General features: G+C 43.3%; 1 protein-coding gene across 8 annotated transcripts in view; it reads left to right on the plus strand.

The window, feature by feature from the left end:
* Positions 1–26,097, plus strand: part of FOXN3 (forkhead box N3) — a 465,438-nt gene that overhangs the window by 406,202 nt on the left and 33,139 nt on the right. For 4 of the 8 annotated variants that reach the window (XM_033191646.1, XM_033191642.1, XM_033191644.1 and 1 more), the window contains one exon: positions 23,757–23,822. The exons of 3 other annotated variants lie outside the window; for them this stretch is intronic. In XM_033191646.1, the coding sequence (XP_033047537.1) occupies positions 23,757–23,822 (66 nt within the window). The remainder of the gene's footprint in view (positions 1–23,756; positions 23,823–26,097) is intronic. One more of the 8 variants, XM_033191647.1, reaches the window with a different exon arrangement.

Genomic DNA, 26,097 nt, shown 5'->3' on the forward strand with positions numbered 1-26,097 from the left:
GGGAAACGGCCTTATTTATTACCTCTCTTCAGTATTTTCCACACAGGGTGGGCTGAAAGGCTCATATCCTCAAACCAGTGGCTAGCCAAAACAAATATTTAAGTTTTACTTATCTATATATTTCACCTATCTCCCAAAAAAGAGAGGCGACTTATAATGATGCAAGTGCAAGAAACAATGGAATCAACCATCCTTAAGGTAGGGTTTTGAAACAGTAGCTATATGGGAAGAAAAGGGGAGAGAGGGACAGTCACTCTTCAGGGTCTAAGGAAACTAGAGTGACCGATTCACAACCCATCTTCGAGTTTCCTAGCAGCAAAGGCAAAAAGAAATGTGGTACACACAGCTCTTATTTCTAGTAGAAGCACACATACCAGTGAAGTGCCTGCCTTTAAGAATGAGCCTCTGTCTTGCGGCTTTCAATGAGTAAGGTAAGAAATGTCTTTACCAGAATTTAATGATAGTTACGGAGGTTCCGCAGATACCCTTTTCTTATGAGGCCCTTGGTGAAACGCAGGGATTCAGGTCTGAACTGAGATTGTCTCAAGGCAATGCTGTATGGAAGGCTGGGGGACAGATGGGCAGCAGGTGTGTGGTCACATTCTGTCCATCTGCTCTGACACTTCCCTGTGCCTGAGAAGGATGTTGAACGGGGAGGCCTTATCTGGCAGCCAGGAGCATGCCCTGATAGCATCTCTATGTCCAAAAAACAAAAACAAAAACAAAAAAAAAAAGGAGATTCCCCCTCCCTCCACTAACCCTGTAAAACTGCAGAGGCCTGGTCCACCTTTGAGTGTCTTCTTGAAATTGTTAACTTAAAAGATGGGAGTTTTTTATGATGTATCTCTTTAGCAACAGAGAGCTGCAGAAAGTAACTGTTCCTTAGCTCTTTCAAACCTGATCCTCATTAAACCAGCAGAGCCCTCCTGGAGGCAGACAGCTCTTTGGGCCTTCCAGACATGGAGGATTTTAATGATGTACCTGGTTCTGTGGTCTGGGATACAGAAGTGATAAGTACTTTAAGGGGTTGAGGCAGAAAGGGAGGCCATACAAATAATTAAGTATTTACAAAATGGTTGGAAGGGCCAAAGGAGGGGTACCCAGGCCGGCCTTTCAGAAATGGTTTCCAGAGTCCTAAGGAGCCAGCCACCAGGCAGGCTGCCATCGCCAGATCTGTATGGTCAGTAACACACCTCATGGCTGTGATCCAGAGCCCACTGCCACCCCTGCAACTGGCTCTCGACACCCAGGCACTGGAGAATGGACACTGGGAGGTCACAGCAGGAAACCCCAGTCTTTCCGCAGCATCGCGAGCCGCTCACACAGCCAAAGGGGGCCTCACCTCACCTCAGCCTGATGTCATCCAATTGGCAGAACCGAATTTACACCCAGAACCCCAGCTGCAAGGAAATCTGGAAGATGAAGACTGTGGCTTCCCAACCTGCGCAGTTGGAAGGAGCAATCCACAGTGCCCCCGACACACGATTGTTGTGAATCATGAGATTCTGATAACACTGGCCAAAGAATATGTCTTATTATACTCTAGCTGCCATCACAAAATACCACAGACTAGGTGGCTTAAACAACAGAAATGTATTTTCTCACAGTTCTGGAGTCTGGAAGACCAGGATCAAGGTCCAGCAGAGTGTGGTTTCTGGTGTACAGATTTTCACCTCTGGCTGCGTCATCACCTACCCTTTTTTTCTGTGCTTGTGTGGAGAGAGAAGAGGAGATCTCCCTTACGTGGTCACTACTTACACCACTCTCGTAGGGCCACTAATTCCCATCATGAAGAACATGACCTCGTGTAATTCTGTCACCTCCCAAAGGGTCCTATCTTCAAATACCATCAAATTGGAGGTTAGGGATTCAATGTATGAATTTCAGGGAGACATAAACATTCAGTCCCTAGCAGAACGCATCTTTCCTGTAATAGCAAAGATTTCAAGATCATCCCAGACCAGAGAATTATAATGCTTCCTTTTAGCAAGGGGAGATAATTTCATTCTGTTCTGGTGATGCTCTCGAGTGAGACTCAACCGATGATGAGTGAGTCTTAAGCCAGTGATACCCCTTTCTGTATAATCCACTCCTAAAAGAATTGGATAAAAGCTATGGACCCTTTCCAGAAACATGCACAAAATCCCAGTGTCTACGTGTCCTTTCTGCAGGTTCCGTAAATCTTCCTGTGGCCCGACCACCTACCCCGGATCCCTCTTTCTAGCCTGTTTCCTGCTCTTTCTTCAGTACAATGCAACTCTTTGCTCCTCTAGAAACTGCTTTTGTTTGGGTGGTCATCAGCAAGCCATGGTACTGTTGATCAGGTCCCAGGGCACTGATGAGATTCAGTGGTTGGAGTTGAGAACTTTCTATTCTCATCCAGAGAGAGAATTGGTTTGTGCAGTTGCATACACTGAAGCTCTGATTAGGATCTTTCCTGTTACCTTTAGTTAATAAACATGACCAAGATGACTTGGCCACTTTGGAACATGAAGATTGTGATAAAAATGAATTTACTTGCAAAGCTTAGTCTCCAAAATTGCTTTGAATTTGGGCTCTGGTTCCTCCAGAAGTAAAAACTGCACAGTGAAACGTGTAGGGTGACGTCAGCTGGCTTGGGTGGGACACAGTATATTCTAGATGAAAGGTAATGAAACTTTTTAAAGAATTGGATAAATTAACATTTTTGTGTGAAATGGATCAATACAATAAATCCATTGTGGCTTTGTTAGCTATTTTGGTTTTTGTTTTTTGCAGCATGTCTAGATGGAGAAAATAAGCTGCTAGAGAGTGGAGAAATGTAAAAATTAATTGTATTCTGTAGTCCAAACTATATAGTTTCTTTGGAGAATAAAATAAAGCAAAATGAAGTGAGCCGAATTTGCCACTGAGCAGATGCCAGGATTTTACTCTGTCGATGGAATGTTTCACTTTGATAACCTGTCTGATGAACCACCAAAGGAAGGGGCTGACTCCCTAGCACCCCTGTTTTTAACCCTTTCCCACCAGGTGCTGAGGTTGTCCTTATGCTGACAAATAACTAAATGAAATGTGCAGTCCACAACCAAAATGTAACTCAAATAGAAAATGATGGTCTTTAACTACGTGGCTTGTTGGTGTTAATTAATGCTGCAAATGACACTTAAGGATAAATATGGTAGAGGCTGATTTACTGAGCAGCAAAGCAAAACTTTAGAGAATCAGGGCTTTTATTTAAATAGAGTATTTGAGTGACAATAGTATGTGTCTTAGTCCATTCTTGCATTGCTGTAAAGAAATACCTAAGACTGGGTGATTTATAAAGAGAAGAGGTTTAATAGGCTCACGGTTCCGCAGGCTGTACAGGAAGCATGGAGGCGCCTGCTTGGCTTCTGGGGAGGCCACAGGAAACTTACAATCATGGAGGAAGGTAAAGGGGAAGTTGGCATTTCATAGGAGGGAGAGAGAGAGAGAGGGCAGGCACCGCACACTTTTAAACAACCAGATCTTGTGAGAACTCCATTGCAAGAGTAGCACCGAAGGGATGGTGCTGAACAATTCATGGAGGATCCACCTCCATGATCCAGGTACCTCCTGCCAGGCCCCACCTCCAACACTGGGAATTACAATTGAACATGAGATTTGGTGGGGACACCAATCCAAGCCATATCAGTACGCTAGGTGCTGTGTCAAGCCACAGTTCTGGGACTGTGAAAAGTAGGCACATATTTTGCAAAATACTTGTGTAGCATGGAATTGGAGTTTCTCAGCCAAGTAACTACATGAAATGTTCCAATAAATACTGTAAAACTTGAAGAATTTCCCACTGAAAAGTTTCCCCTTACCTGTTAACAATGGTGGAATGAACTTTATCAATGTATCCACATTGGTATATCATGCAGTGACTTTATATTGAGATGCAAATGCAGTAGGCTCAATTAAATACCTTTGTTGTGATGTATTTAGACTTGTTCCTTTGTGTTGTTTTACTGAACCAAAAGAAAATAGTCATATTTCTTAGTAGTGACATGCCTAGAAGAGGAGTAAAGCTCTTACTCTTTTCTTTAAACTCTAGTTTTGGACACATCTAAATAGTGGGTAGGTTTTGCTTTTCTGAGTAAAGAAGCGTTTACAAATCTAGAGAACATCATTCACTCCCAGGTTGTTCTATTCAAGAAAAGCATATTGGTAAAAACTGTATTTCTCAGGGCCATTTATTCAAAGCCCATGCCTGCAAGCAGGAATCACCACTCCTCTGTGTAAATGTATGGCATGACATTGTCTGCTGTGTATCTGAAACTGTTTCTATCACACTTTGGAATTTTCTGCCCCTCCTTTTAGCCGGGAAGGATTAGCTGGTGCTCCAATATCTCTCAGAATTTTCTAGTGTTGGCTGAGGATTTGAAATACCATTGGAAAGACGTTGGCCATTCGTCAGCATTATTGAATGGCTATTAGGGAAAGGTAAAGAGCAGAAGCTCCTAATATGTAAAGGAATGGGAGAGGCACAGATCAGCTGCCCGGGCTTTGTGTTGGAAGCAAGAACTGGAATTAACATGGCCACCAAAGAAGGTGATAACTACATCTCTTTCTGTGAGTTCCTCACCCCTGTGATTTTATCATTGCACTTGTTTATATCATTTGTATGTATGGAATAATCCAGTGAGTCTGAAGTGTTTTAGAGTAACAAAAAGTTTATTCTTCCAAATATCCGTGGAAGGTAGGTGAGTACCTCATTTTATTTTAGTGTGTTTGTCATCGCGTGGTTAGGAAATGAGGTAAGCACTTGTCTAATGTTGTTAAAAAAAGAAAAACTGGGAGATCTTCTGTCTTTCTCTGGAGGCATCACTGGGATGGAGCTTCTTTGATGTTTAAGAGACAGGTGGAGGGGTCGAGCTGATTGTGGCTCAAGACGCTGGTTGAACCTGGTTCCTGTCTCAGCCTCCATCCAGCCCGCTAATTCAAGCAGATCTTTTTCACACTGTTCATCAGTAAGATGATTTCAGAGGGTCTCTTTTTGCTCAAAAATTCTATTATTCTGTGCTTCGAACTGAGAGAGTCTGTCTATATGAAAATCCAGACAGGTTGCATTTCCCCACAGACAATTCAGTCTATGTAATGGTTTGGGCTCTGGGAGCTAGGGATATTGCTAGGTGGGGCCAATTATAAGGTATAATAGTATAATAAGTCAGCATTTTTAAAGTGAAAGAGTCTCTAGCAACTTTACAAAATACTAAAGTGAAAAATGATTAGAAATTGATCTTTTCAACTTGGTGATTCCATGGATAGACAGTAGATGCTCGTAATCACTGGCATATTAATTTGAGTTGTTGCTTTTGCCTTTTCCCCATGGTTTAAAGAACAGTAAGAAGCGCTGGCTAGTCTGTGTCTATTTAAAGAAGTAAAATGCTACTCACTGAAAAATGATAATTAGTAAACCCCAAACAGATTGAAGTTCCCCAGGGAATAAGCGCGGATGCCTGACCTCAGAAGTTGCAAAGGGACCCTGGCTGCCGTCATTGTCACGCCAATGGGTAGGGCCCGTACCTGCCTTTTTCTGTACTTCCCAGCATGTAGGCCAGCCCACCACAAGAGGTCAATTTGGATACTGTGGTCACATTTTAAAAAGAGAACTATAATTATGACCTCTCATTATGTACAGTGATGCCTGCTGAGTTAAAGATAATGGCACTCCCTGCTTGAAAGTATCAGTTAATTGCCTGCAGGGGTCAGAAGGGTGCTCATGTCTGTCCCCTCCCCCGTGGACTCCCCCAACCCCAACCAGGCATGCACTGAAGACAGATAAACTTGGGCCTGCTGTGCTTCTCACGCTGTTTAAGCACCAGGTTTAACCATGTTTAACCCTGATTATAGTGGAAGGCCAAGTTTAACTCATCTGCAAGAGGGAACTAAAACTTCCATGAGCCCAGACCTAGCCTGTCTTCCCCGGTGGCATTCTTGGAGCCCAGTGTCACCTGGAACTCCATGTCATGGGCCCTGTCTTTGTCGACAAAGGGTACACTCCACAGCTGGTACCGTTGGTTTCGTATATTCTGCTACCATTTTTCCCCCATTAAAACTTTTTACTGTAGAATATTTCAAATATATTGCAAAAAATAGAATCATGAACTCTTGTATACTTTTCACCCAGCAGTCATCAATACCGGCCAAGTTTATTTCATCTGCACCTCTCCCGCTTTCCACCACCTCCTTTGCCCCCAGGTAATGAGGATTTTGGAGCAAATCCTCAGTTATCGTATAATTTCTTCTGTATGTATTTCATTATGTATTTCAAAAATTTACAGATTTTTAAACATACAACCATAATAATATCAGCAGCACACCTTACAATTTTAACAGCTCCTTAGTATTTATACTATCAGTGTTTACATTTCCCCAAAAGCTTATAATTTTTTAACCATTTTTTTTTTTTAATCTAGACTCAAAGTTCTGTACATTGTAATTGACGGATGTGTCCCCTAAGTCTCCTTTAAGCTGGAGGAGTTGTGTTGTGCTGTGTTGTTTTGTTTTGTTTTGCTTTGTTTTGTTTGCTTTGCTTTGCTTTGTTTTGTTTGAGATAGAGTTTCGCTCTTATTGCCCAGTCTGGAGTGCAATGGCATGTCTCGGCCCACTGCAACCTCCACCTCCTGGGTTCAAGCGATTCTGCTGCCTCAGCCTCCCAAGTAGCAGGGATTACAGGTGCCCGCTACCATGAGTTCTCCTTCCATATTTGTCTACCACAGTCATTTTTTCTTGCCGCTACTGCTACTACTATTATTGTTCTTATTGTTAAAGAAGAGATTGAATTGTTTGCTTAAAAAACAGATACTCATTTTTATTTCCCCTCTGCTCCCCTCCAGATCTCTTCCCCTAAATGTTTTATGGCCACACTGTCCTCTGGCACAAAGTCTGAAGGCTCTCCAGGCAGGGCTTAGGCTTAAAGCAAGCTTAGTTTAAAAAAAGAAAAAAAAAGTCGAAACTCTTTCTAGAAGAATGTTGAAAGGATGAGAGAAAACCGCAGGCATGGTGGCAGTTACGGTGGTTGATTTTTCCTCCTCTGTTTTCCAGTTTTCTTTGTTTCATTTTGCTTGTATAACACTAGCTGTAATTTTTTTCCTATTGAAAGATGAAATATGGTTTTCATGGTACAGAACGAACCCAGTTGCCGTCATGAAGTAACCCGATCCAGCAGCATGCCAGGCGGGCCTGCGGAGCGCCTCTCCAGATGTTTTTGTCCTTGCTGCCACCCCACTGGGAACGGAAACCTCGCCTGTCCACGCCATCATCTTCCATCCATCTTACCCTTCCAGTCGGCCTGGGTCTGTCCATCATATTTTCTGGCAGTTATCAAGCCCTCTTGGTTTTTCCAAAAACAAGTATGCCCCAGATACAAACCGAAGAGCTTTATTTGGCTTAGCATTTACAGTTCTGTCTGGAGTGAATACACATCATCCACAAGAGGAAAACACGTTTGGCCCAAGCTCACCTCCTTTAAAAGCACGTGTCCCTGACCAGGCTCTGGCGCTCAGTGCTTGGGCCTCCTTTATTCCGCATGACACTTACTTAGTATTTGCGCTTCTGTACTGGGCGGTTTACCCACTATGTTAGTCCATTCAGGCTGCTATAATAAAATACCTCAAAATGGGTGGCTTCTGAGCAACAGAAATTTATTTCTCACAGTTCTGAAGGCTGGGAAGTTCAAGATCAAGGGGCCAGCAGATTCCGCCTCTGATGGAGCTTGCTCTCTGGTTCCTAGAGGGCGTCGTCTTGCTGTGTCCTCCCATAGTGGAGGGGACCAGCAGCTCTCTAGGGTCTCTTCATGCTGTCATCCATTCATTGAAATGGGAGAAGTTCCCTTATCCCGCTCCCAGGGCGTGTGACAGGGATGCACCTCGCTTCTTCGGCGCCCCAATGCTCAAACCCCTAAGGAGGCATGCAGACGGGCAGGTTGTAGGGAGCGTTTTTGGGCTCCGACCTCACAGCAACGTCTAGGGTTGAGTGTTTCCAGCTCCCGAAGTCCCTCCCGCTGGGCCTGTGTTACAGGGCGCTCTTTCAGTTTTGCCATCTGCAGGCGGTTTGTGTTAATCAGCTCAGTCAGACTCTCTGCCTTATCGCAGAGGTGGATGGGGAGCCAGAAGATGGTCTTCCCCTGGCGTGGGGCAGCCTAGTGACCAGACTCCCCTCCAATCACCCCCAGCCAAATTCTGCGTTGTCCCGCCATCGATGGCCTGCTGATGTCTGTTCGTGTCTGTCGATGATGTGTTGTTCTGCTCCTCTTAACGTCCAGCCGCTTACGTCAGGGCCAAGTAGGGTCTTGGGTTTTTGTGGCCACAGGATGAGGATGTGGCAGGCCAAAAGGCAACTTTTTGGGCACGAAAACAGAAATGGCTGTCCTCATTTAGGTCCTTGGGCACAGGCCCAAGGGTGTAGCCCTTGCCAGGGACCCCGCCCTTTTGTAGCCGGCACTTCCCGTATCATCATGAGGGCCCCTCCCTCATGACCTCGTCCCCTCCCAAAGGCCTCACCCCCTCATACTTTCACCTTGGTGATTCGGTTTCAACATAGGAATTTTGGGGGACACACACATTCTGATCACAGCACCCCACAGACCATGTGGCTAGAAAGTAAAGAGCTTGACTTTTTTTTAAATCAAACACATTCAAAAAAGAAGGATCTTTCGAAGTAGACTCCTGACATGCAGAATACTTGTCCAGGGATGTAGCCGTTCTTAATAACCATTCTAGAAAATTCTGTGGAGATTTTCTTTAAAACCCATTTCCCGGCCGGGCGCAGTGGCTCAAGCCTGTAATCCCAGCACTTTGGGAGGCCGAGACGGGCGGATCACGAGGTCAGGAGATCGAGACCATCCTGGTGAACATGGTGAAACCTCATCTCTACTAAAAAATACAAAACTAGCCGGGTGAGGTAGCGGGCACCTGTAGTCCCAGCCACTTGGGAGGCTGAGGCAGGAGAATGGCGTGAACCTGGGAGGCGGAGCTTGCAGTGAGCTGAGATCCGGCCACTGCACTCTAGCCTGGGCGACAGAGCGAGACTCCGTCTCAAAAAAAAAAAACCATTTCCCATTCAATCACCAGAAAATCAGCTCTTACATTATGGTTTAGACTAATTTTTAAACCCAAACTAATTGTTTTCAACTTCCTTGCCCAGTGGGCCTGAGTTCAGGGATCTTCCCCACCCTTCCAGACAGAACAGTAACTCCCACAGGTCCAGGGCAGCATGCGCACGTTCTTGTTTCTCTCCCAGTAGTGCGGTGTTGCAGGTAAATATTGTTAGGTGGAAAACTTAATCCTTTTATTTCCATGATACCTTTATGTATAGTTGTAGTCCTGAGTCTACATTTCCATACTTAACTATCTAAAATGAAATACTCATTAACAGCGTAATGATATCTTTTGTTCTCAATGATGGATGGATGAATGGATAGATGGATGGACGGATGGACGGACGGATGGATGAATGGGGTCGATGTCTCTTTGTGTCAAATTGAATATACACTATTCAGGGAAAGCAAAAGCAATGGCAGTTATATATCATAGCCTTCTCATTGTACCCATGTAGGACTTCCCAGGAACCAGGCTCTGCTTTAGGTGTGAGGCAGACAGTAGGTGAAGGGCCAGTGTAAGATAAAGGAAGATGCAAATGCTTTTTTGGTGCGTTGTTTTATTTTTCAACTGATAATATGTAAGAGTTGTTTCTGAATCAACGCATCTCAGAGAACTATAAAAAAAAATTTTTTTTTAATGCCAGGCATTTGATTTGCTTTTCTATTGTTTTCCTAGTCTGTTTTCTGGAGGAAGAATTTGACTAGGGAGAGTAAAAGGCTGTGTTAAACTAGGCCTAGAGAGAGCTCAGTACCCATGAGACCTGCTGCTAGAATCAGCAGTCCTGAATTCACTTTCCAAAGTTCTGCGGGGTTTTTTCGTATTACTTAGAAAGAAATACCTGAGCCTGGGTAATTTATAGAGAAAAGAGGTTTATCTGGCTCATGGTTCTATAGGCTGTACAACTTCATGGTGCCAGCACCAGCTCCTGATGGAGACCCGAGACTACTCCCACTCATGCGAAATGCGGAGGGGAGGAATCACAGAGTGAGCGGGGAAACGAGAGCTGGGGGAAGGGAGGGAGGTGCCAGGCTCTTTTTAACAACCAGCTGTCATGGGAACACATAGAGCAAGAACTCAGGACCACAAGGACAACTCCGAGCCATTCACAAGGGATCCTCCCTGTGAACCAAACTCTTCCAAGGAGGCCCCACCTCTAATGCTGGGGATCAGACTTCAGCATGAGCTTTAGAGAGGTCAAGCACATTAGACTGTAGCACATGACACATCCCCTTCCAGGTGTTTGAGAAGTAGCTTTCTAGTAAGGAAATCAAAAGGCAAAACCTTTTGTAACAAAGAGATCATCTCAGCAGAACAGTGGTTTATGGCATAGTGGGACCTGGTGTGTGATTCAGTATGGTAGAAGTCTACCCAGAAGGAACATGGTGAGGTTTTGTTCTCAGACTACGTCCTGTGTCTCTGTAATGAGAGTCAGGTGTCAGGTCTGGGAGCATCACTGGCTCCACAGTTCTTTTTTAAATTCTTTTGAGTTAGTGGCCGGGCGCGGTGGCTCAAGCCTGTAATCCCAGCACTTTGGGAGGCCGAGACGGGCGGATCACGAGGTCAGGAGATCGAGACCATCCTGGCTAATACGGTGAAACCCCGTCTCTACTAAAAAATACAAAAAACTAGCCGGGCGACGAGGCGGGCGCCTGTAGTCCCAGCTACTCGGGAGGCTGAGACAGGAGAATGGCGTGAACCCGGGAGGCGGAGCTTGCAGTGAGCTGAGAGCCGGCCACTGCACTCCAGCCTGGGTGGCAGAGCAAGACTCCGTCTCAAAAAAAAAAAAAAAAATTCTTTTGAGTTAGTATAAGACATACATCCCCAGGCAAAGTGAGCCTCTGTTCAGAGTCACCCTCCAGTTCTTCAGTGCTCAAGCGTTGGGGAGGAAGACAGTGGAGAGGTGGGCACACAGTTAGTGTGTGCCTTGAAGCACTGATGGCAGGGTTCTGTGTGGTATTTATTCTCACTAACACACCTGCCAGTGTCGCTCTGAGATGGAATCTTTCCTTCTGTAAAAGATTATTTGCACATTGACCTACTTGAAGACAGAGCTAATGAAGATGTGGTGCACGTGGAAACGTTCAATTCTCAGCACTGACAAGCGCTGCCATGCCTGCTAGGGCCAAGCCACTGTGAGCACCCCCACAGCTGTGGGAAAGTTGGTGCAGGGGTTACCAGCAACCACGAACCCTTTTACTAGAGGAGGAAGTGGCTTCTGGCGTGGGAACTGGGCAGGAGCTATCTTCCAGTAAGTGGAGAGAAGTGATGGTTGGGGAAAGCCAGTCATTGGGGAAGATGACCTTATAGCATAGAGAGGGGGAAAAACAGACTCAAGAAAGATGCACTGGTGGTCCTGGCTGGCCGTGCCCAGGCCTCTATGCTCTGAGCATCTCCCAGGGCTTTTGGCTGTGGTCTCAAGGGGCTTCCTGATCCCACCTCTGGCTTCTGGCCTTGGCACATCCTTTCTCTTGGACACCAGTGTGGCCGGGCTCTGAGGTGCTCAGGGGTCTCTTGGGAGTCCCCATTCCTGTTCCTGCCCTTTGAAGCCTTGTTGTACCTGAGGCTGGCTCCGGTCGCCTCCTGGGTGGTGAGCTTCAGCTGTAACACTGGATGAAGAAACCAGGAGCAAGCAGGACGTTTTCAAAGCAAAGAATGCCAGAGTCCAGAGGGCTTCGGCATTAATCCCCCTCTCCTCCCTCCCTGCAGGGTCGGAATCCCCTCCACGGCAATCCCAAATGTCCCCTTTGCACATGGCTATGAGTTACAGCATCCCCAGAGAGGGGCGACCCAGGAGACAGAAACCAGAGAATGCAGTAAGCAGAGATTCACAACTAGAGGAGACGCAAAGGGGCAAGGACTTCAGAGGAATGTGTAGTTTCTCATTCATCTATGGGAAGCTTTAAAAATTTTTGAAAATACGTAAACTGACCTCAGACAAGCCCAGCACAGTTTAACAAGCCAAAGAGAACCAAATCAAAACCTCTTGCCTCTTTAATAATTGCCCTGTCTTATCACCCATGGGACAGGATCACAACTTGTTCTGGGTCGTTTGTCACCTTTGCCCTGGGCTTCAAACCTAGAATTTTAGGTTTTTTGATACTCTCAGTTTCTGTCTACATGGTTCTTTGAGTTTTCTCCTGGGCAGCTGCTAGAAAGATTTTGATCAACTGGTCAAAGATATTAAAGAAGTCAATGTTGATCAGTGGGAAAATTTAGAGTGCCAGATAAAAGAGGTGTCTGAGGTGGCAGTGTCTTGTCAAAGGGCTGGAGGCGACGCGTTCACTTGATTTGGAAACAAATCAGATTCGAGAATGTGACGGCAATGTGACGCAGGCCTTGCTGCTGAGGGGAAAAGGACCTTAGAATTAAGGGATCCAGAAGACATCAAAGTTAAAGCATTTCTTGTTGCCTGGAGAAAACAGAAATACGGAAGCATCTGCCTGGGGAGTATCGAGGTACTCCTTTCATTTCTCAAGCAGAGAAGCAGCAGGGACAGTAATCGACTCAGAGGAAGTGAGAGGCCCCGAGAGCTTCCAGCTTGGCCATCCTAACACCACGTTAGAATTGGGGTACCTGAGACAGCCCTCAGCACCAGGCTCCCAGCCCTGGATGCTCTTTGAGCTCTGTACTTACCTTCCAGTAGCTTTTCCTAGAATCCCCTTCCTGATGAAGTGAAATGAGGGATAATAGATGGGCAGTTTACGCGAGTTAGAAGGATGCTCCTTGTTGGGGAGCTGACTCGGACAAATGTATTCTGATTTTGCAGGGTTGGCTGTGACGCTCCTCCTCAGAGCCCGTAAATTCTTCCTTTATAGTTCACCAGTCCCTATATTTAAGCTGGAAAGACTCAGGAAATGTGTGAATGGGAGCCTAATACCCAGGGTACCTCCAACGAAATATAGAGCTTACTTGGAGATGTGTTTGTTAGTTTGTTTTCATCTGTTCTTACCCCTTGACCCTAAAAAATTATCTAAGCACAGTCATCCGTTGGGTATCCATGGAGGATTGGTTCCAGGACCCCCTAAGATACCAAAATCTGAGGATGTTCACATCTCTTAGATAAAATAGTGCAGTTTTTGTTTTTAGTTTTTGTTGTTGTTTGAGGTGGAGTCTTGCTCTGTCGCCTGGGCTTGAGTGCAGTGGCACAATCTTGCCTTGCTACAGCCTCTGTCTCCTGGGTTCCAGTGATTCTCGTGCCTCAGCCTCCCAAGTAGCTGGGACTACAGGCACCTGCCACTACACCTGGCTAATTTTTTGAATTTTTAGTAGAGATGGAATTTCATCATGTTGGCTAGGCTGGTCTTGAACTCCTAACCTCAAGTGATCCACCTGCCTTCGTCTCCCAAAGTGTTGGGATTACAGGCGTGAGCCACTGTGCCCAGACAAATAGTGTAGTATTTGTATAGATCATTCATCCTTTCCCCTTCCCCACCCCCCGCCACATCCCCCCAACTCACCTAACAACTTAATTAGATTATCTTTTGTTCCAACAAACAGCTGTTAGTTTCAGTTTACTTAATCATTGCTTTGAGCTTGCCTCATCTCATGTCTTCAGAGCAGCAAGAGTTTGGGGTGTTCTTTGATTCATTTTTTTGGAGAAGAAAGGCTGTTCTTGGTGTTCTCTGTCTCCAATTTCCATCCTAAAGATGATGCGTAAAATCACAACTTGGTGTCCAACTTAGTGGGAGATTTTTGTTCCCTAAAATCCTGCTCATCAGAAGCTTGTGCACTGGGCTCGCTGGCGTCACTTTGTCTCCTGTCTCACTGTGACAAGAACCCCTAAGGTGTTTGCAGTTCATGTCCACAGTGAATCCCATCTCCCGTTTCCCACTTCATCCCTCCTGCTCACTCGGGCAACTTCTTTCTCAATAACCTTCAGCCAAAAGGGAAGTGGAAGAAATATTCATGGCAAATGACGTCAGTAGAGCTGACGGCACCCTGTGTTCTGCTGCCTTCAAGATCAGAGGCGGCTGTTATAGATACCTTGATTGATTGCAACAGAAGCCAAAGGGTATGGCTCTTACTTACTTTAGTGATTTCAAAGCAACAAATGTAGATATCCTATCTGTCTTAACCCATGCCTAGGGATTTTGCAAAAAGGAGGAAAAGAAAGACATCAACAACAAAGTGAATTGTATATCTGTTTACTTTTGATGTGTTCTATTTGAGATAGTTTGGTTTGAAGAGCTGCTTTTCTTGATCTTAGCACATGTATCTGTGAGCTTACTGTGAGGTTTCTCAGCCTTAGTACTATTCACCTTTTGGACTGGATCATTCTTTGTGGTGGGGGCTGTCCTGTACACTGTAGAATGTTGAACAGCCTCCCTGGCCTCAACCCATTAGACGCCAGTAGCACCCTCCAGCTCCCACCCAGTCATGACAATCAGAAACATTTTCAGACATTGCCATACATCCTTGGGGGAAGGAAGTGCAAAATTGCCCACAGTTGAAAATACTGGCTTAGTATACGAGGTGTGCATAAGTGCAGATCTACTCAGCATTTCCCCACGAAATCCACAGCTTACTTGGAGTTTTGTTTATTTGTTTGCTTGCTTGTTTTCATCTGTTCTTATCCTTTTGGCCCTAAGACTTATCTATCTAAGCACAGTCATCCCTTGGTATCCATGGGGGATTGGTTCCAGGACCCCCTAAGATACCAAAATCTGAGGATGTTCAAGTCTCTTATATAAAATAGTGTAGTATTTGTATGTGATCTATGCACATCCTCTTCTGTACTCTGTTATCTCTAGGTTACTTATAATATGTCATACAATGTAAATACTATGTAAATAGTTGTTAGACGGCATTGTTTGGGGAATAATGACAAGCAAAAAGCCTGAACATGTTCAGATGCAACCATCACCTAACTACATAGTATACGTGTCAGCAACAGTGTAACATTTTCTGGAATTATTTTTCCCTAATATTTTTGATCCTTTGCTGATGAAATCTGTGGATATGGAACCCATAGATACAGAACCCATGGATATGGAGGGCTGACTATATTTTTTCTCCATTTTGAGGGGTTAATTAATGCCCCAGTTGTGTCATTCTCAGGCAGAGTTAGAGAAAATGGACAAAGATATTTCAAAGCAGAGAAGTCTAGTAATATTATAGAAGATCTGGGAGCACTTGTCTTCCTTGACATCTTCTTTGGATGGCTTCCTTGATTTACTGCGATAACCATTCTTCACCTTTCAGACACTTCAGAATTCCCTGACAGATTCCTACAAAGATTCCTTCAGCTAGGGTGGAGCCTGATGTTTGGTTTTCTGGGGTTCCCATGGAATTTCACTGCACATCTGGAGGCTTATTCCCTGTGGAACATCCAGTACTTCTCCCCCAAGCTGGGTGCCAGACCTCAGGTAGCTGGATTCACCCAGCAGCAGATTGGACAAGCCATCCATTCACTTGTTCACTAACTATCCAGCACTCCAGATGTTCCAGGCACTGTTCTAGGTGCTAGGGAACACCCTAGTGTATGTATCTGACCATGTACCCATGGGTTTTTTTGTGGTTTTTTTTTTTGACACAGTCTCACTCCATCACCCAGGCTGGAGTGCAGTGGCACCATCTTGGCTCACTGCAACCTCTGCCTCCTGGGTTCAAGCAGTTCTTACGCTCCAGCCTCCTGAGTAGCTGGGACTACAGGTGTGCACCACCACATCCAGCTAATCTTTGTATTTTTAGTAGAGATGGGGTTTCACCATGTTCACCAGGCTGGTCTTGAACTCCTGACCTCAATCAGTCTGCCACCTTGGCCTCCCAAAGTGGTGGGATTACGCCACCATGCCCAGCTTACCCATGTTTTTATATCTGATCTTTTCTGTCTTTGTGTCATCTATTATTTGGTATTTTTGTTTGTTTGTTTCTTGAATTTATTTTATTCAGTTAAAGAGATTTCATCGTCCTATAAGACTCCTCAGGTGTGAGGGAGAGCAGGGAGAGCTGGAGAAACACATTAGCCCTGTGGAAAATCACATGATTTCTAAGACGGTAATGGTTATGATTCTTAGGCTTTCTCTATGGGAAGTGTTTCATTGTCATTGTTTTGTTAGGTCAGTCAGCTCAGACGTGCTGAAGGCAGTGCTTACATTTTTGCAGCAGGTGTATATTGCAGTGTGGATTGAAGCAGGGGCTTCCTGCTGGCCTTGTAGTCTTAGTTTGTTAAAGCAGATGGCCTCTCCAAGTCACTTCCCTCTGAAACTCAATCCCAGAGGAAGGGGAGTGAACATGCTTAGAAACCACACCAGGGGCCAGGGGCCGGGCGCCGTGGCTCAAGCCTGTAATCCCAGCACTTTGGGAGGCCGAGACGGGCGGATCACGAGGTCAGGAGATCGAGACCATCCTGGCTAACGCAGCAAAACCCCGTCTCTACTAAAAAATACAAAAAAAAAAACTAGCCGGGCGAGGTGGTGGGCACCTGTAGTCCCAGCTACTCGGGAGGCTGAGGCAGGAGAATGGCGTAAACCCAGGAGGCGGAGCTTGCAGTGAGCTGAGATCCGGCCACTGCACTCCAGCCTGGGCGACAGAGCGAGACTCCGTCTCAAAAAAAAAAAAAAAAAAGAAACCACACCAGGAACCCACAGAATACCCACACCAGACTTGATGGATTCCTGTGAAGTAGACCTGGCAGGGACCTATCAGGACAGGCCATGGCTTTCTGGAGGCAATAGTATATTCTCCCAGCCTTACTAAGGCTGTTAGCTGCCCCTAAGGTCTTTGGAGTAGATGCCCTGTTTGGTAGGTGTTCCTTGGAATCTGTAGCTCTGGCAACCACAAGTCACAGAGGGAGGAGCAAGTCAAGGGATATTACAGAGCAGGAACTATGTGGAAAGGGATGAAAAACCAAACTGGCCCCTTCCAGGTCTGCAGCCACCCACCCATCGTTTTAAAATGAGTGGACTCAGGCACAGCAAAATGAAAGGAAAGTCAGCAGACCCAGGACTTAAAACCCAAGAATCCTCATGTCTAGTGCAGTGCTTTTCCTATCCTGTCCGCAGAGGAGAAGCCTCTTCCACAACCAAAGGAACCATCTCAACAGTTTGAGAACCTGAGGCTCAATATTTTTCTTCACCCAAATAGCTGGAAACTGTGTTACCTGTTTGTCTCCCTGCAGCATAATATAACTGTGTGTGTACATTCAAAACAAGAGGATTTGAAAACATCTTTAAGATGTGTGACCGTTTTCCAGTCTCGTACTATAGAGAAGAGGCAATGTGATAAGACAACTGCATTAAAGATGAAAATTGAAATAGGCTGCTGGGAACCGGTCCAGAGGAGAAGTAACGTTTGTTACTGAAGCATGGGCGAAGGAGGAATTTTTTTTAATATGGGATTTGAGATTGGCTCAGTTTGGATAATGGTTGGTCATAACTCTGTTCAGCACCCATGACAGCACGTGTGGTGTGAGGCTGAATGAACCAGCAATCATTGATTTGGTTCCTGAATTAATTCAGCACCCATGGCAGCGTGCGTGGTGTGAGGCTGAATGAAGCAGCAATCAATGACTTGGTTCCTGAATTAGGATGCTGAATTAGGTACTGATGGGAGGACCCTCTCCATCCAAAAATTTAAAGGGTGGCACTTCCTTGTTCTCTTGTACCCCTCTGTCTCACTTCATTCCCCTGAGATACAACATGAAGCACTCCTGCCAAGTGGGTCCTCATTCCTAGAAAGAGTCCCTGGCCAAAATGCCTGTCTCTTTTCTTATGCTGATAAACTGGGTTGGACCATCTAGGGAAGATCCTACAAAGCCAATCCACTGCTCCCCTCCTAGAGACCTCATCCCGGGCCCTTTATCCTTCACAATCAGCTATGCCTCTGAAGCAGAAGCCCCCGCTATCCACCAAACAGCTACCCAGTCCCCTGAAATAATTCCAGACACAAAGCTCCAATGTCTTTGGTCAAAAGCATCCTACCACAATAGCGTGCCTGCATCAGAAAGTTCCTCTGCTGTCTAAAGAGGTAAACCACCAGTAAGTAGTCTCTCTTGACCACAGAAAATTTAGACTTTTTTATAGAGACCCAGAGTGTACTGATGAAAAGTAGCACATTACCTAAGGTAGAGAGTGGGAATGAGCCCCAGAGAGAGGCACAGGAGGGAGAGAATGGGGCAGCACTGTATCCTCATAGGAAGGGGTGGGGTGGAGAGATCAAAGGGAGGGGTGTTTGGGTGAGGGGACTGGGAGAAGTGTGCCCAGAATCTGTAGGTTGGAGTACCGTGCTGAGCACAAGTTATATAATCAACTCAAACACTTTCTTTCTACCTTCTGGTAGTTTGCAATCTAAAGAAAAGGGAATGCCTGTACAAACAGTGCAGTGTGTTTTTATGCACAAAAATCTCACTGTAGAAAAACTTTTGATATCATATACTAATATAAAAGGCTGACGAATATGTTAAGTGAACAAAATTTTAAGTTGCAGGAAACTATTTTCCATGTAAAGTTGTTTTTTAAAAAGATAAATTTGCGTGCATGAGTAAGTATATATGTGTGTGTTTGTATTTCGATGAATGTATATATATATGCTTATTTTTGCATAGACAATTTCTGGACATATATATAAGAAAATATGATTTTGAAAATAAGCCTATAAAGAAGGCATTTATCTCTCAAATTATATCCATCCAGTGTATTTTTTTTTTTTACAGTGAGCACACATTACTTTCATGACTTTTAAAAAGAGGGGAAAAACTTAAGTATTTTAATAATAGATAAGCATAAGCATTATAGCGTCTCTTCTCTTTGGAGAGGAGAGACAGGAGGTTGTTGGCTCTGAAGATAGAAGCACTGACAGGGTGTCAGGGTGTGACAAGGAGAAAGGCTTATGAGATGTTCTACCAGAGAGTCCAGGACACTTTTCCATAGAAGGTTATCAGACTCATTAGGCTGCCTGGTGTTCACCCCAGGAGCCAAAGAGGGTCCTTCTGGCATTGATCTACAGTGCTAGGTCTGTGCTTAACCAGCTTGCTGGATAAGGAAAGAGGTCTGAGTGATTATGTCTATTTTTGTTTGCCTGTGAATCTAGATAGTGAACCCAGAAAATGTTATATCTAGTACACTCACAAATGAAAACCAAAAAGATGACACTTGGGAAATCTTTGCAATTTTGGGGTAGGCTAAGATTTCTTAGAACACAAAAGACACTAAGCTGTAAAAGAACAAAATGGTAAACTGGACTAAGTAAAAATTGAAGACTTCTGCTTCTTAAAAGACACTCTTAGGAAACAGAATAGTAAACCATGGGCTGAGAAAAAAACATGTATCTCATAGAGGACTTACATTCCAAATATTTTTTAAAATCTTACAACTGAATAATACTAGTTGAACCACCTAACTAAAAAATGGATAAAAGTCTTTAACAGACTTTTCATGTAAGATACGAATGGCCATCAAGCACATGAAAAGATGCTCAAGGTTATTTGTCATTAGGGAAATACAAATGAAAACCACAGTGAAATATCACTATATATGCCCTAGATGGCTAACGTTTTTAAACATTGACAATTTCAAGTAGTGGCAAAAAATATGGAGCAACTGAAACTCTCCTGCATGGTACACGCACCCTCTTTGGAAAACAATGTAGCGATTCTCTGTAAAGCTAAACATAAATTCACCAGCAATTTTCCAAGAGAAATGAAAACACAGGTTCAAAAAAGACTGGTATAAAAGTTCACAGCAGCTTTTGTATCATATCCAAAACTGGAAACAATCCAATGTCAACCTACAAGTGAATGAATTGTGGTATGTCCATTCAGTGACTACAACTCAGTGATAGCCATAAGGAATGAACTACTGCCACCACATCTTTGATGAATAACAGAAGGCAAATCCATGGTCCTCCAGACTAGGGGTAGGTATGTCTGCCAAGGGGTGCAAGTAAACTTTGGGGTGATGGAAATCTCTATCTTGGCTATGCTCTTTATCTTGATGATGGTGGTAACAGTGGTGTCAGAACTCATAAACCTCTACACTTAAAATGGGCACATGTTCTTGTATGTAAATCATCCCTCAATAAAGTTGATTTTTGAAACAGTGGCACTCGCTGTATTCCCCTGGGGAAGGGCTGGTACTGTAGTATGCCAGTGTGCATAAACATTTTAATTTTCTCCTACCATTTGCAGTTCTTGCATTTGCCAATTCGCTTACTAAGATGTCAAGAGAGGAGAATCCCAAGCCTTGCTCTCTGCTCCATTCTGCCCATAGGGCTACTTATTCAGGAACTGATCCTTTCAGAAGGGAGAGTGGGGCTGTAGGAATGCATTGTGAATGAGATCATGTGAAGGCTGGGGGTTGCACCTGCCCCGAATGACCAGCACTAGTTCCATGATCACATCAGGATTTTTATCTGTGGAGGCATCAGGCATGGCACATCTGGTTTGAAGGAAAGACAGGGGACACGTCCCTCAGCATGCTGCTTTTGTTTCAGTTTATGTATCTGTTTGGCTTGGCTGGGTGGGGGTGGGGGGTCACAGGTGGATGCTCTACAGATCCAAAGCACCCCCGCAAGTGTGCCTTGGGAATGCCCCACTTAGGTTCTCCTACATGTGTGATTATTGATGGGATACTTTTCCTTTAAGGTTTCCTTTCTCTCTTTCTGTTTTCTTTCTTTCACTATGTCTTCTTTTTATTTGTGTCCCTCTACAATTTCCTTTAATGTGTTTTTGAAGAATACAGAAATACTTCCTTTAATTTTCTGGCAATATAAATAGAAAAAGACTCCAGACTTCCTCCCTGTGTTTCCTCTTGTTCTAGGCCCAGCAAACCTCCTGGCCACTGAGAAAAACTTTGAGTACGAGTCACCTGTGGAGGCAGGGACCATGTAGCCAGGCCAACCATGGTCACCTGTAGCAGTTGCGTTCTCAGTAATGGCAGAGACCTTTTGCTTGGCAGGAAAACATTTTTCTTGGCTACCCCCTGAGAAAGGAAAAGGCCATTTCTAAAAGGAGGGGCAAGAGGGAAAGGCCTGTGGCCTTAACAGCCCCCCCGTCAGGAACTGCTTGTCCCTTGTGACTTGTGAGATGCCAGCAAGAATGCTGGGGCTGTGAGTGCTACTTCCAGGCAGCAGGCCCTGTGGGGGACCAAGGGACCCAGGGCAGTGGGAGCCACAGGGGCAGTGGGGAGAACTTTTAATTTTTTAGTTGAATGGTTTTATATATAAATATATCTTATATATTTATATATTAAATATATAAAATCATTCAACTAATTAATATGTAAACTATTTTATAATAGTATATATATAAACCATATTAACTATTATATAGTAGTATATATAACTATTATGTATACTATTATATATAAACTGTATAAAGTTTAGATAGTCGATATTATATATTATATAATTCGTATATTGTTATAAACTTATATACATTATAAACTAATATTTTATGTATAATTTATAGTATATTAACTATTGTATATAGTATAAACTATGTATACTATTATATATAAACTGTATAAAGTTTAGATAGTCGATATTATATATTATATAGTTTATAGAGTTTATATTATAGTTTACATAGTTTATATTACATATAACATAATGTTATATATTATATAATTCGTATATTGTTATAAACTTATATACATTATAAACTAATATATAGTTTATATTAACTTATATGTACTAGTATATATAAGCTATAGTTTATAATATATAACATAAATTATATATTATAAACTATAACATACAGCTATTATAAACTAATATTTTATGTATAATTTATAGTATATTAACTATTGTATATAGTATAAACTATGTATACTATTATATAACAATATATATTTTATTAATGATTATATATAACAGTATGCATAATTTATTATATATTATATATAAAAGTACTTATATTATTATATATAATGGTTAATATATCTTAATATATAATATTAATATACATACATAAAGTGCATTGTAATTAATACATTAATATATAATATATATTAATATCAGTGAGAAATGGTGACTGTTTAAGGTATTTCACCCCTGGAGTTGCCAAATATATAAACTATATATATACTATTATATATAGTAGCTAATATAGTATGTATATTATATATACATACTTTATGTATATTTGATTCATGATTAATTATATTAGTTGATATAATTTATATATAGTAGTTTACATATATAATATATATACTAATATCAGTGGGAAATGGTGACTGTTTTAGGAATTTCACCCCTGGAGTTGCCAAATACGTTAATTTACTTGTTTCTCATATAATGTACTTATTAAAATAAACTTTTAGTCCATTATGGAGTGTAAGTAACAGGCCTCCTGCAGGCAAAATAGAAAAAAACTCTTCAGAGTCAAGGTCTATTTTTTTTTTCTTTCTTTCTTGAGACCTTGTCTTTGGGAACCAGCATCGTCCATATCATTAATTGCTTGTGGGCCTCTTTTTACCACATCGTATTATTCCGTTGGAATTAAACCACATGTATAAAGTACGAAAAATGTACTTTTTTAAACATTAAAAAGTAATTTTCTACCATCATACCCAAAATAAAGTGCCATGGAGCCATTAGTAGTAAATTGAATTTTTTGGTATGTAATTTGTACAAAAACTGACAAGTGCGAGCCCCTTGTCCCCCATCATTAGTCATTGGGTTTAGCGGACACAGAGGCAGTAATCTGCAAGGGAAGGCATTTTGATGTCGACTTCGATTGCACACTTCGTTTATTTGGACAGGGCACAGGCGGCAGCTTCTGTCACGCGGCATCACCGCGCTATTAGTGAATTTCGCCCCAGGGCAGCTGGGACGCTGCGCTGGGGCAGATGTTCTTTTCAGCCTATTCAGTGACCGTTCTTGGGGGTTGTTTACTGTTGTCATGGTGACCTTCATTTCCATAGCAGCAGAGCTGCTGTTTCTCAGAAGAAAATGAATTTAGTTATAAAAGGATAATATTTTTCTCTGTCTCTATATAACCTGCCATCTGTCAACTGGTGGATCAGTAAGGATTCAGAAACCTATTAAGAATTATAGCAATGAAGTGATGAGTATTTTTTTTTAACCCATATTAAAAGCAATAATAGCAGTGGAAGCAAACATTTTGCCCTCAACATGAGAACTTTAATTTTTTCTTTATATTTTAAGTGCTTTTTTTTAAATGCCTTCACCACCTCCACACCGCTGTTACAAACACACAACCTCGTGAAACACAACTTACATTCTGCTGACAAATGGAAATGACCAGATGTCTTGTTTGTAGCTCACTAGATGCAGGTGTGTTTAATGTTTTCCTGATGCTGTGAGCTTTTCCCAGTTCATTAACGATTCCTATGGCTGAACTTCCTATTGTCACTGACTCTCCTGCTCCTCACCCCAGGGTCAAAGCTATGGGGGTGCATAGATCAGCAATGTATCAGGAACATACGGTGCAAATTATAAAATTAACAACATGAGAAGAGACCATGCTTGTGTGATGAAAAATTTACTAACATGATCCTTAAATCTCATTCTAGAACATCTTTTCTTCTTCTCAAATCCCACTGGGAAGAATGTCGCCTTTGGGATAGCTCATCTAGTTCCTGGATATTTTTTTTTTCTCTGTTGCATTCATGAACTGTAACTTGCAGGGGGAAAAACACACACACGCCGGCCCCGCTGTAAATAATGTTATTTATTGGTTGATTTTTCCAGATCCTGACATTGATGCTGCCAGTGCCATGATGCTTTTGAATACTCCCCCTGAGATACAAGCAGGTTGTGAGTAGATATTTCTATAGCCTACAGCACCATAGTTTGTGAACTTAACCTTCTCATTTATACACCAGGTCATAGGAAGAACTAATGCTAAAGTAGAACTTCCCTTGTAGAATCACTTTAAAAGCTACATAAGTACATGATTACATGCATATGCATATAAACATGCAGCCATGCGTATGTATGAATGAATGCATAGGTGTGTTTCCAAGATGAGAAAGTTCTCATATAATTTCAGGACTTAAGACGTGGGGAAAGGGAAACAGATCCTTTATTGAGCCCCAGTGGAGAGGCCTTCCTTGCTCTTGTAGGTATTGCTGCTGTCAGTTTGTAGTTTCTCCTAGAAGAGGCTCCATGGGGTCAACTTAACCATAATGGACGGGAGCAGTACCCATTTTTAGAAATTTCTTTCTCTTCTGGGACCTTATCGCCAGGCTGCCATTTTGGAGAAGAGTCTAGTGAAATAGGCCTGTTGGAGCCTGGAATATCTTTGAAATGAAACCATGCTACCAGCTTGGACCATGTCCACCCAGCCTCCCAGGCTGCCCCAGATAGCAGGGCAGGGCCGTTTAGCTAAGCAGGACTCCCATCCTCACCTTCTGTTGGCCTTGAACAATGTCCAGTTTGAGACGACTCTTCCTTACTGAGACTTCTCTTCTCACCACCTGAGGTTTTTCCCATCTCTGGAGCTAGTCTACCATGGTTTTAGAAAGATCTCTTCCCAAGGGATGAAGAATGACTTCGAACAAAGATATCTGTCCCTTCCTCCTCCCAACTCGAGGTCAGTACCTGTGCCCACATCCCACACCCAGCTAGAACTCTGTTGAACACACAGACAGCTGGTTTACCAGGATCTGCTCAGCTTGTTAAGACATTGCTGCGTTACAGCCTCTTTCTTACTGATGAAACACACTGGTGAGGACGTGGTGACATGAAGCAGCAGACACCACTGTGACACTGCCGCTTAGGGGCTGGCACTCGCCTGTCTCCTCCTTATGGCTAGGCCTTCAGCTCATTTTGGGTTCTGGCTCTCTGAGGGCCACGTGGCTGCCTGAGCAGTGGGGAGTCCCTGCCTTTGGAGTGGATGGTACTTCACACAGGAAAACATCCATCCTCAGACCCAAAACAGGTGCCTTTTGTTAGTAGTGGACTACGTGGAGTTCCGGGCCATCCATCATAGCCCCCCTGCTTGACCAGCCTTCCTGACAGCTTTAAGATATTTGACTCCAACCTTTCTTATTTATTCCTGTTTTAAAAGACCCAAGAAATTCAGCTGAGCATTCTCAGGGAGGCTTGTTCCTCTGCCTGGAGCTGCCATTACCTGTTCCGAACAGTCTAGAGTTCTGATTCTCTCTTTCTAAACTCAGACCTCCAGCTATTGCAATGTTGGACTCCCTACACCTCTGACATGCAAACGCCACTGCTAAGCAGATGTGTCACTGGTCTAGCCCTGTAACGAGCAGTTAACCTGGAGTGTGGTTTTTAAATGATGTTTTATATTTCAGAGAAATATATATGTTTTTAAATTTTTTTTAAATAAACTTCCATTCTTAGATGGCATTGCAGGAAAAGTACAGACCAGATTGTAATCAAGTTCCAGGCTGAAAATATTTCTAAAATTAAGTTGCATAACTCAACCCAGTGGAAACATACTGATTTCATCAGAGCCATGTAAGATTCGAGCACCTTCCTTTGCACCCAGCCACTACACAGTGATCATTAGCTTAACAAAAATACTTCCAGCTGGTTGCTGAAGTTCAGAGGGAAAATGGGATTATGGACTTCTGCTAGAAGAGGCTACATGGGGCCAGCTTAATCATCATGGACCTGAGCAGTACCCATTTTTAGAAATGTCTTTCTCTTCTGGGACCTCATCACCAGGCTGCCATTTTGGAGAAGAGTCTGGTGAAGCAGGCCTGCTGGAGCCTGGAGCATCTTTGAAATGAAACCAAGCCAGGCAAGGGGACTGATGGATCATTCATAGATCCTCAGCGGCTTCCATAAATGTCCATGATTACTGGATTCTTGAGCATGGGTAGGAAAGGAAAAAGGTTTCTCCTGATGAGTAGACGAGTTGTTGTCGGTGTTCGCCACCCCTCTCCGTCTCTGTAACACTCCAACTGTAAATACTTCTTTTTCCAGGGTAGCCACAGTCCTATTTACATTGAAATGCTGAATTTGAGTTTCACAAGCTCAGTGTTCACGTTCTGAAGCTGTAGGCTCATTTTTAGAAGGCTTTTTTTAGAAGGCTATTACCGCTGTGTGAGAAATCCAGCCA

Source organism: Trachypithecus francoisi, unplaced genomic scaffold (assembly GCF_009764315.1).
Source record: "Trachypithecus francoisi isolate TF-2019V2 unplaced genomic scaffold, Tfra_2.0 Lachesis_group3, whole genome shotgun sequence".
Lineage (NCBI taxonomy): Eukaryota > Metazoa > Chordata > Mammalia > Primates > Cercopithecidae > Trachypithecus > Trachypithecus francoisi.